Below are 12,039 nucleotides of genomic sequence, written 5' to 3'. Positions count from 1 at the left end.
CTGGCTGCACCTCCTGCATGTTCAGGAGATGCGTCGCGTGTAGGAGATGTGTCCCATGCCCATCACCCTTGGGACCAGCAGAGGCTTCTCCTTTCCCACAATCAAGGCCTGCCCCCTCTCACTTGGAAAGCTCATCTCTAGGAGACCCAGGCCCCATGGCAGCTGTGGAACAGCTCTTTAAGATGGTTTCCTGCCTGAGAAAACAGGAGAGGTGGAAGGATGATGCCAGGTTTCTTAGAAGACATTTATGAACACTTGTGTTAGTTTAACACAATCTGGCTTTTAGTGGGGGCAGAGAACCCACAGAGGCTGCTTCTGAGAGAGAAGCCTATCAAAGCCTCTACTCAGTCCAGCAGAGCCAATCCCTGAAGGCTCTGACAATTGACGCATTGGCTGACCCAATTTGAGAAGTTAGCGGCCGTTCTGAGAGGATATAACTAAGAAGTAGAAAATGCGTGCAAGTCCTCTTTCCTCCTCTCCTACCAGGGGTGTTGAGGGGGCCACTGGGCTCCTTCCCAGCCTGGCCAGGGCTGTGCCATAGGGTGTGGCCATCCCAGCACTGTGAGTGGCCACATGGCTGATACCATGCGCTCAGGTCAGATGCGCTCATGTGGCCAGGGCTATGCCAGCACCATCTGCAGTGAGCTGTGCTTCCTTGGCCACGTTCAGCTAGCCAGTGCTCTGTGGGCAGAAGACACAGGAGTGGTGGCAGCAGCTTTTCCTTTTTGGCACCCGGTAATTTGCAGAAGCTAACAAACTCCACAACTTTTGTGGAAGTTTTAAAGCTGGTATGTTTATTACAGAGCTGGACACATGTGGGAACTCCAGATCCTCTTTTATCTCCCTCTCAAATACATATGCATGCAATTTCACAATAGGTTCATACATATTCATTCTATGAATATTCTATTCATTCTATGATGAATTTGCCTCTAATTCTTCTTTATCTGGAAAGATCTCCTGGGTCAGGTTGCCCTGCTCTGCCTGACCTCCCCCTCCCCCCTTATCTCTGTCCTTCGGCTGAAGCAGTTTCTCCAAGCATAGGGTTTTTGTGAGAACAGGCAGTCAGACTAAACAGCAAGCTACAGACTTTAATCAAAGATGCACATTTCACCTAAATCAAAATAGATTTCTACCCTGGAAAATTTCCACTCTGCCTCACCGGCATGAGGAGAGGCTCTGAGCAAAGCCGGCGGCCACCATTTGACCAGCAGCGAGGGGCATGGCGAGCAATTCCCCGATGCGGGGCCGGATCAGATCAACCTTTCAGTGCTGCAGGACTCTACAGAAACTTTTAAATTAATAGAACATGAGAAGAAATGAACATACAGACAGCAATTCTCTCATGAGTCAGAGAAAAGGGAGAAGTGAAGACGTGAGGAGAACAACATGATGACACTAAGGTTGGTGAAAAGGAGGGAGGGGGTGGAGGAGGTGCTCCAGGCCTTGGAGCTGAGATGCCTCTGCATGCTCTGGTGAGGTCTAAAAAACAACAGTTTCCCTGTAATTTATGAAGTGCATGGGGGAATTCAGAGTTCACCTGCAGCCTGTGAGAAAGAGTGCTCACACTGGAGCGTGTGGATGCTGAAAAGCTGTGATCTAGTGAGGAATTTGAACACAGAGAAAAGACCCTTGCTTCCAGCGATAGAAAAAGAAGACCCTTGCTTCCAAACTAGAACAGCTCATCCTTAAAAGACTACATGGCATGAAGAAAAATGACCCACGCAAACAGTTGTAGGAAGACTGCTTTGCCCCTGGGAAGGACTCATGTTGTAGCAGGTGGGGCATGACTGCTACTCGTGAAAATTAGAACCACGTTGGAGAAGTTCAGAGAACTGTTCCATGAAAAAGACCCCCCATAGCAGAACATACTCCTCTCCCTAGGCAAACTGAAGAAAAATTTTTAGAAGTGACAAACTGACTACAACCCTCATGTTTTGTCTCTCTGCATTGTTGGTGGGAATGAAAGAAGGGTGAGGGGTGCAGGGGAAGGTATTCAAGAAGTAGTTCTCATTATCCTCTTTTAATTCTGTTAATAAATTTTTCTTTATACCTTTTAAGTTCTGAGCCTGTTCTACCCTTAAAGTGTTTCTTCCCAATCCCTACCTCAACTCATGAGCCCCTTTTGTCTTTCCTTTCCCTCTTCTCTGCTCCAATATAGCAGAAGAGAATGAGTAAATGTTTTTTTTTGTGGGTGCCTAGCTTCTAGCCAGTGTCAAATTCCGACAACACTCTTTGAGGGAGACTTTTCACAGAACAATTCAGGGCCTAATTCTGGCTTCCTTTTTGTCACTGACAAAGCACCCATGATGTCCAGCAGTGGTGGAGCTGTGTGAAAGCTCACGTGGCCAATCCCACTGTGCACAGGGATGTCTGTCAGATGTCACAGCCACCTCCACACTTGGGGATGGGTGGAATAGCCATAATGTGGGCTTCATTATCCCAGCGCACATGAATCCTAAGGAACAGGACTGAAGAGAAAGCAAGGGCACCAAAAGCACTCACCCAACTCACCAGGTTCTCCCCTGGAGCAGCAGAGGAGGCTCTCCAGGAGGAACACTGCACAGGGCTCTTGCCAGCATCCAAGGGATCCCAAAGTTTGGCATCATCCCTAAGGCTGCACCCAAACCCAAACCATCAGTGCCAGTCAAGGCCTGCTGGACGTGTCAAATCAAACCTGCTCCAGGCATCAGAGCAGGGCACTCTGCTGGTGGAATCAATGTCCCATCACAGACCTTCACCAGTTAACCCTGGTGATTCCCTTCAACAGAGCACTCTTCAAAAGCCAGAAGGAAAAGCTGTCTACACACAAAGTGGAAGTCAGGAAGAAGGAGAGATAAACAGTTCCTTTCATGAGGATTCAGCTCACTCACCAGAAACAGAAACTCAGTACCTATTGCATAAAAAAATCCCCCCCTCCTAAACACAGAAACCAATCATGGCATGAATTAAAACAGTGTGACCCACCTGAGGCAGCTCCTTGTGAGCACAGTTTACTCCTCCAATTGGAATGATGTTGGGCATCAAAGGCCTTGGATACTCTAAAACAAAATCTGACCTCATGAGCCAAACTGAAGCCTGGCGTAAGAGATCCAGCACAGTCACGTCTTGCTGCAGGAACTCTGAAGCCAGTTTTGAGTAGGGTTCAAAGGCAAAATCACAGAGAAAAATATCTGGGATGTCATGAAGTAGATTCTTCACCCGCTGGAGAAAGGTCATGTGGTCTGTAAATTGTGTAAATCCCCTGGGGACATAGGAAGGAGGCTTGGGACACTGAGTAGCATCAAAATCTAACCCACACGGGATTCCTCGTAAGAAATAGACAGAAGGAAGGGAAAGGTGCTTTGCCAGGATTGCTCCACATAGTAGGACAGGGTCTGTAAGGACGGCATCAAACTTGCTCTCCTCAAGGTACCTGATGAGCTCCTTGTTTTGCAGGAGATGTCCACAGCTGGTGACCCCAAAGTAAGTGATTCTTTTGATACCTTGGTACGCTTTAACAAATCTTTCCAGAAAAGATCCTTGTTCAAATGAAAAATGAAAAAATGCCTGGAATTGTTTCTTCAAAGCTTCCTTTGTGTAGGGGACTGGGTACATTTTCATCACAAAGTTCTTTGATGGCTTGATGTGCAAAGTCACCTCGGGTGCCACCACGACCACCTCGTGTCCCCTCTGCCTCAGGATGTCCAGCACCTCGCGCATGCTGAGCCAGTGGCTCCCATCCACTGGCACCACCAGGAGCTTCCCAGCAGCAGCCAGACCCAGCAGGGACAGGAGCAGAAGCACAACTGGAGGAGAAGCCCTGAGCCCTGGGGCCATTCCTGCAGGGATCAGCTGAGGGCCTCCACAGAAAGAGTTCCCCAGCTTTGTGATTTTAAGTGATCTGGTCTCTGATTTTTATGGATGGTCTTCAGACTTATTTGCATTTGGTAAATGTTTAATCCTGGACATGGCAAAGGTAGCAGAAAAGGTTAAGGTTCATCTTATCTGGCAGACACAAATCAGGGCCTCAGGGCCTGAGTTACCCTGGGAAACACTCCCCTCTCTCTATTGGAGGAACACTGGGTTGGAGGAACACTGCCTGGTTATGTAGGGAGGAAGTCAGGAAGTCCAAGGTGCAGATGGAGCTGAACTTGGCCAGGGGTGAAAATAACAACAACAAGGGCCACAACAGGAAGGTCAAAGGAAGTCTTCCCCCCCCAGTAAGCAAGACTAGGATGCTGGAAACAATGGACAAAGTAAAGGCTGAGGGACTCCAGAACTTTCCTTGCCTCAGCCTTCACTGGCAACCTCTCTTCCCACACCTCTTCAGTGGATGGATGGATGGATGGCAAAATGTGGCTGGGGGAACAAAATTCCACCCAGTGTAAGAGAAGATCATGTGACCACTTGAGGAATCCAAACATAAGGGCACCTTATGACCCAAACTCATGGGGCCCCATGAGATGCATCTCAGAGTCCTGAGGGAATTGGTTGATGGAGTTGTCAAAGCATTCTCCATGATATTTGAAAAGTCCTGGCAGTCAGGTGAAGTTCCAGTGACTGGGAAAAGGGAAACATTGCACCCACCTTTAAAAAGGACAGAAAGGAATCCCCTGGGAACTACCAACCTGTCAACCTCACCTCTGTGCCTGGAACAGACCCTCCTAGGAGACATTCTATGATTTAAGTAAATGAGGGATCTTTGAACAAGTGGTCTACTCAAAAAAGCCAATTAATGAATCATTAATTTTCCAAACATTAATTTTCAGTGTAAGATAATTCCTCCCCTCCTGCCATTCCATATTGTTTTCCATTTGCAAAAGATTAGAAAAAATATTAAATCTTCACACAGGAAATGGTCTGGATTCTTTACCAGTTTTATATTGTGACACTATGAGGAAGATGGAAAATTGACTATCAAAGTTCATTTCCCTGCAAGGCTTCTTTTTGGAAGGATGAAGTAGGGTCTGGAAGGAGGAAGAACACAGACATGGTTTTTGTCAGCTGTACTTAAAATTGAATCAAGAACTCAGAAATACCATTCTAGATCAGTCTGGGAAGTGTTTGCCCCTGGGCCATGAAAGCAAACAGTATTAATGCACAGACAAGATTTGCAGACAAGCCCTAATCATGAAAATTATTGCATAGAAGTAATTTTGACAATAAAATCATTTAGTGTAGTGGTTGATAGCATACACCAAAATATTTTTAAGGACATTTATCAAACTACTGCAGCTCTAGGCACATCCTTTGTAGAGAAACTTTTGGGAAGGCAGCATAAAGCTCTTGCTGATGCAGATGCTGCCAGAGCAACCAGAACATTATCTACCATTTGGTGCATTATGATGCTTCATTTTTAAATTATGAAAGGGTAGGTCTATTAACCAAAAAGATTCTCCGTTTTTAAAAATCAATTGTGACAGTAAAACAAATTCATGGACATAGTTATAGACACACAAAACATTTGCAAACAGCATTAAACATCCATATATTTTACCATGGCAATTACTGAACCTGAGAGAATGGCTTTTTCTTTCCACAGTTTATACCTTCAATAAAAATATGTTGGGAACCACTGGTGTTATAGATGAGTAATGTAATAATTGGCTCTCACAATTGAGAGATAGATGTAATGTGGATGTTAAAATGTATCGTAATGTTACAGTAATATGTCCTCCCATAGTCCGCTTTCCCCTCCCCCTTGTCATAGCCTTAGTAGTGAGGGCATTTAGAGGAGGCTGGCTTGTTACCAGGAGGCAGGGCATATCAACACCTCACCTCCAGTCAAGATGCAAGTAAGTGATCTCCACCACTAGACGGCAGAGAAAGAGTTGACTGACAAAACTTTTGGAGGCGCTAAGGATGTAAAAGGCAGAACATCCATTTTGTAGATGAGCACGTGGCTGATAATCACTGGGGCTCTCAGTGCTGTAATTTTTCCTTATTTAGTCCTTTTATTGTATTTTTTGTTAAGGTTTAATAAACCTTTAATTTTTTTTAAAGGTGAGCAGTCATTTCTCATACTGGCATGGGATACTCAAACCCAAAATCGGTTCTTTCAAGCCAAATGGATCCATGGCTAAGAGCTTCTCCAGTGTTACTTGTCTGTGAAGAACATCTGAGCTGCAAAGTTTAAATGGGAAATAGGAAAAATGGCAAAGAAAGAAATCTATGAACTTGAGAGCTGAGTTTTCCACATGCTGGGTAAACACCATGTGGTCTGAGCTGTCCCTGAGTGTTTTTGGCATGAAGGAAGGCAGATCTGGACACTGAGCAACCTGCAAATCTGAACTGCAGGGAAATCCCTGGAGAAAGAAAACAGGACTGAGAGATGCAGACCCAGGATTTGTCTGCAGGATACAAGAGGATCCGTGAGAACTTTGGAGATACCGTGTCAGATCCTTGTTGCGCAGCAGACCGCCGCAGGAAGAGGTGTAGAGGTTGGAGGTGAACCAGACTTTTTTAAGCATAGCAGTAACTCTTTGACGAAAAGATTTTCTTTCAAAAGGATCACTCCTCTGAGAAACAACTGCTCACTTTGAAAATTTAAAAAGGTTTATTAAACCTTAACAAAAATACAACAAAGGACTACATACGGGAAAATTTGCAGTGCTGTGAACTGCCCTTGTGCATACCACATGGCTGGTTTGTCTTCAAGATGGGTGCTCAGTTTTTTATAGAGCACCCCTGGGGGTGCATCAGCCAGCCCTGGCCCTCCCAAAGTCTGTCAGTCAGCTCTTCTTTGCCATTTATTGCTGGAGACTGCTTTCTTGTAACTGGATTGGAGGTCAGGTGTTGCCATGCCTCACCCCCTAAGCACCAAGCTTTTCCATTCCCAACTGCCCCATGCAAGGGGCACATGTGCAGCCTGCTTTGTACCTGTCCTAAACAACCCAGGCTGTCTGATGGCAAAAATACAGGGGGGAAAGGGAACTATGGGGAGAACAGAGGACATCTAAACTACAATAACATAACTACACATCACTAAAGCCTTTCTGAATATTCATACAATAGTTTTCTTCTAATTGCAAGAGCCAATCATCTCATTATCCATCTATAACATTCCCAAGGGAGCGCACACGTGCTCTCAGCTTGTCCATGTAAAACCACACTGGATACCTTTTGAAGCTGCAATATGCAGATGCTTCCATGCCCAAGTTCGCTTCCAATGCCACGGTGACAATTTGGTGGCCTTTCTGGCTGAGAGCCACCACCAGCAGGCGCAGGCTAAGCCAGTGACTTTGATCCATGGGCACCACCAGCATCTTCCCACCACAAGCCGAGCACAGCAGGGACAGAAAAAGCAGAATCCCCACCAAAGCTGAGGAGCTGTATTTACCCACAGGAGCCATATTTCCAGAAATCCAAATTCTGCTCATCTGCCCTGACCTAGCATCTTTTAAATACAGCCACAGCTCACTGCCAGATTCCCATATTCCCCCTTAACGACCCAGCTTTTCCAGCAGAACCATTCACTGGTAACCATTGAAGGCATTGATGAGTCATTTAAGTGATTAATGAATTTGGGTTGGATGGAACTGGGCTTGGTACGTAGGGCTCCCTTCGGCCCCAATCTGTGCTGATTGATGCTAGATTGAAAATAAAATCAGGCTTTGCCAAAAAAACCCCTTGAGAATAGCACTGGTACTTGGAAGTAACCAGGCTTGCCGAAACCAGGTACTAAAATACTTTATTTCTTTCCTTCTTTTTGAGAAGGATTTTACAGCTGTTCTGAAATGCTTGGCAAGTTCATGTTTAAAATTAAAAAAGAGTGGGCCACTTTATAGCACAATATCTATGTAAACCCTTAGGAAGAGGCTCTGGGATTTACATATAGCTCAGCACTGGAGCCAGGAACACCACTGGGTACGAATTTAATCCACTGGAGAAGCAGAGGGTTTGCATCAGTAAAGGAAAACCACTGGGTTGAGTAGAGTCAAATACCCTACTCGTGTTCTCATCCTGATCTATCTCTCTCCATCATGCTCAGAGAAGAGTTGGTTCCACGCTGGAGCTGCTCCATGCTTTTGCCTGCAGGCAGGATGTCCTGCTGCTTTCCCAGAGGATCTGCCTGGCTTTGTCCCTGAGGACCTGTTATGCAGCTCTGATGGAGAGAAGAGACAGGAAAAAGCACTGCCCTTATAAAAGGGGGGCTTGATAACAATTTGAAAGAGACTTCTGTGGAAAAGCAGAAGAGCAACAGAAACAAACAACTCAATGAAGCTGAACTAGCAAAGCCCAATGGTAGGGAAGGTTGGCTCTGAGGAAGGTGTGAAAAGCAAATCTCTTTTCTTTTGAAGTTTCAGTCATTCATGTTCACAAAAGCCTGTGAATTTCAGCGAAGAGTGGTGCTAGGCCAGAAGAATCTATTCTAAGGGCTTTGGAAAGGCTGGCAAGTGAAAAAAGTTTGAGGGAAGAAGAAAGGAGAGTTTGTTGATTTTTTAATAATGTCCACAAAGATAAAACTTTTTAGGAAACCAAATGATGTATTGCTGAGAGAGCAGCATGACACTAAGTACAGATTCATCACTGCTGAGGAGAGTTCCCTTCTCCTTCATTCCTCTTCCACTTAATCCCTGGCTTCACATGAGACCATTCCACTGACAGCACAAGCAAGCAACAATACACATCACATGCAGCAAGAAGCTAATGTACATCCTGAGCACCAGCGAGCTAATCAGGGGAATTTTAGACCACAGATTCCCCAGCAATGACCCATCAAAATTTCCCCATCCTAACTGGATGTGTCCTAAAATAGCAGCTGAGATTTCAGCTGGTTTTCATGGAAACTCATAGACCAAAACCTTCACAAAATACAAGCCTTTGACTCAAAAACTTCTGGTACATAACAGAGAACATGGTGCTCTTGCATATGGCCCAGTGAGGTATTTTTCTGACTAAATAAGCAGCTAATGGTCTTGAAGAAATATTCTCCTGTCTTCTATGTGAGGCAAAGAATTATTGGAAGAGGTGTTATAATTACCCAGCCCATTGTGGCATTAATTCCTGCCTGAGAATTTCTGTGCCAGATTTCAGATGGAATTAAGCAGAGTATAGCACGTGATGCCATCACTAAACAAAATCCCCACGTTGGGCAGACCAAAAGAAAGAAGCTGGAATCTCATCTTGTGCTCCTTGTTTTTTATGTGGATTGGCTGTACAAAAGGGATTAAACTAAATAATATCCTTAGGTAGAATTGCAGAATGGTTTGGATTGAAAAGGACCTTAAAGCTCATCCCCTTCCACTTCCTGCGCCATGGCCAGGGACACCTTCCACTATCCCAGGTGGCTCCAAGCCCTGTCCAATCTGGCCATGGACACATCCAGGGGTGAGGCAGCCACAGCTTCTCTGGGCAACGTGTGCCAGGACCTCAGCATCCTCACAGGGAAGACTTTTTTCCCAATATCCTGTCTAATCCTTTCCTCTGGCAGCTTAAAGCCACTGCCCTTGAGCCAACAGCTCAGGCTCTTGGAAATAGTCTCCCTCCAAGAGAGAGATAAGATTCATCCCTCTCAAACACCTCACTTGGACCATGCAGCTGTGTGAGTGTCACAACCCCTCCCAGGTTGCCAGCCACTGACCTGAGATAAGGGCTTCTTCTTCTCTCCACAGTGGATGCCTCCAATGAAAACCATGCTGGGCATGACAGGCATGGGATACTCAAAGACAAAGTCAATTCTCCTCAGCCAGATGGATCCGTGACTTAAAATCTCCGTCATTGTCATGGGCTTTTGGAGGAACTCTGAGGCCAGCTCCTCAAAGGGAGAATAGGCAATATTGCAGATGAAGGACTCGGAAAGGGCAATCAGGAAGTTCTTGACCCTCTGGGGGAAGGTCATGTGGTCGGTGTTCTCCGAGAACATGCGTGGGACGTAGGACGGCGGGTCCGGGCCCTGAGCCGCGCGAACCTCCAAGGCACACGGAACCAACCGCAGGAAGAAAACGCTGGGGATGGAGAAGTGCAGGGCAATGATCTGCCCACAGGGTGACACGGGATCTGTGAGCAGGGCATCGAAGTGACCCTCTCCAATGTACTTCAGCAGCTCTTGGTTGTGCAGCAAGGACTTGCACGAAGCATGAAAAAGGGCTCCACTCTTCCGGTAATCTTCTAAACGCTTCCAGAATCTCACCAGGAAAGGCTCTTGGCTGAAAACTCTTGCACTGAAGGAGCGTAACTGTTCTTCCATGTCTTCCTTTGCCAATGGCACAGGATAGGTTTTCAGTTCATAGACATCCGAGGAATCGATCAGGATTTTGTTGTCCGGTGCGATGACCACGATTTGGTGCCCTCTCTTGCTCAGCTCTATCAGCACTTTTTTCATGCTGAGCCAGTGGCTGCCCTCCATGGGGATCACCAGCAGCCTCCCAGCGGCAGCCGGGCTCAGGAGGCACAGGAAGGGCAGCAGCAGTGCCACCAGCATGGTGTGAGCTGTGCAGAGTGGAAGCCTGGCACCAGAGAGGCCAGGAGCGCTCTGCCAGCTTTTGTAGCCGTGCTCCACCTCAGCCCTTTTGAGTCTCCTCCCATTTGGGGTCATCATATCTTTGCAGCAAGGTCACAGAAAGCAATCAATGATTAGGGAGGGTTCAAGGCAGGCTGGGACTTCAAAGGTGGCATTGCATGAGTCAAGAAAGGTGTGTCACCTTCACACACACCAAGCTGAGGTTATTGGCTTAATGGCACCTTCGTCCCTCAGCAGGACCCCGGCTTTGTGGCACTTCTTGCCACCAGCCCACCACAGCCAAGGGCTGATGGCAAAATGCAGGGAAAATCTATGAAAAAATACACCCACAGAGTGGCTGGGCAGAAACACTGCTGAGCCCACATGGGAGGCCTGTGCCTATCAAGAGAGCACGGAAAGGACTCTTCTCCATCGCTGCCACTGAAGGCTGACAGGGTTGTCATAGAGTGAGATAATCTTGCATTTTTAAAAGCATTTTCTTACCTAATGAAACTGATGCCAGTAGTACAGTGAAACATAACTTACAGTGAGGATTCAATGAGGAATCCGTGTACCAGTACCCAGGACTGGGGTTTTGCCTTTTTTTTTTTTTTTTTCAATAGTCAAAACCAAATGGCATCCCTGAGAAAAAATAATTTTCCTTAATGCAAACTTGCATTTTTTTGGAAGATAAGTAGCCAGCAGAAAGTCTTTCCTCATCTATCCACAGAACTTGCAGCTACCCCCTTATCCTATCAGGTATAAAACAACATTGCAAAAGAGCATTTCACCCTTGTACCCCAGATAACAAAGACCAACAACACCTCTCTAGTGCACAAAGTCAGGAATCATTCACGGCCAGTGAGGGGTCAGTTCATGACCAGTGTTGGGTCAGTTCATGACCTCAACCCTGTGTCCAAGTCCTTCTTGATTATAAATTGCTGGGGTTTAATGCTGGTGATAACCTGTCCTTAAAGCCTATAAGCAGGTGAACACAGGAAACAATTTCTGTCTCCAGGGCAATCTGGCCTTGAAAATCTTGATGGATTTTTTTTCCCCCCATGCAGTTTCTGCAGGTTCCTTCCCAAACCTGGTGGGAAATCCTGGCCTTTGCTGAGAACCTGCCCTCCAAAAGGAGCAGCAGCTCCATCACCCATGCTGATCCCATCTTGGTAGTTTACAGCATGGATTAACATAATGGGCATTTTCAAACAGCTCAGAGCAAGGAGATGCACAGAAGACAGGCCATAACCTCAGACAAGGCTGCCAAATGGACACAGGAAGGTTGGTCCACAAAAGGAAGGTGTCCTTGGGATGAGAAGCTGCCATCAGCACAACATTTTCCTGTTCTTTTTATAAATGCTGCTGGGACTCCCAGCATCCTCAGTCAGGAGAAACAAATCCTTACAGCCTGAGGCAAAGGCATTTGTCTCATGACACACAAAGGGTGCTGGGACTGCCCTGACTAGCTCCACTCTGTCACTCTGGACATGGAGGAACCACCCTTAGACATGGAAAACCATTCTGGACAGGCCCAGTGCAAGAGAGATGGGAGATGGCACAGATTGAAAGCAGGACACTGAAGGGACTTACAAATAATTCTCAGTCAATGCAGG

General features: G+C 46.3%; 1 protein-coding gene across 1 annotated transcript; it reads right to left on the bottom strand.

Moving 5' to 3' along the window:
* Nucleotides 1-2,376: 2,376 nt before the first annotated feature.
* On the bottom strand, nucleotides 2,377-10,405 carry LOC139585370 (UDP-glucuronosyltransferase 1A1-like). The gene is made up of 3 exons (XM_071418087.1): nucleotides 9,566-10,405; nucleotides 3,596-3,741; nucleotides 2,377-2,458 (listed from the first exon to the last, which is right to left on the bottom strand). The coding sequence occupies exons 1-3, from the start codon at nucleotides 10,403-10,405 to the stop codon at nucleotides 2,377-2,379; spliced, it is 1,068 nt and encodes a 355-aa protein (XP_071274188.1).
* Between the last annotated feature and the right edge of the window lie 1,634 nt (nucleotides 10,406-12,039).

The sequence above is a fragment of the Agelaius tricolor genome, unplaced genomic scaffold (assembly GCF_023055355.1).
Source record: "Agelaius tricolor isolate 1412-34295 unplaced genomic scaffold, bAgeTri1.0.p SCAF_75, whole genome shotgun sequence".
NCBI lineage: Eukaryota > Metazoa > Chordata > Aves > Passeriformes > Icteridae > Agelaius > Agelaius tricolor.
The sequence above is the reverse complement of the archived record's forward strand: the minus strand, read 5'-3'. Positions and strand labels throughout refer to the sequence as shown.

Excerpts from the sequence above, each read along its gene's own strand:
- LOC139585370 (XM_071418087.1), bottom strand. The coding sequence starts at position 10,405 with ATGCTGGTGGCACTGCTGCTGCCCTTCCTGTGCCTCCTGAGCCCGGCT. Across the intron at positions 3,742-9,565 it reads AGAAGAAGCCCTTATCTCAG|CTCCTGGTGGTGCCAGTGGA; the intron begins GTCAGTGGCTGG and ends GCTGCTGGGAAG. Across the intron at positions 2,459-3,595 it reads AAGAACTTTGTGATGAAAAT|GATTCATGTGCGCTGGGATA; the intron begins GTACCCAGTCCC and ends CCTGTTCCTTAG.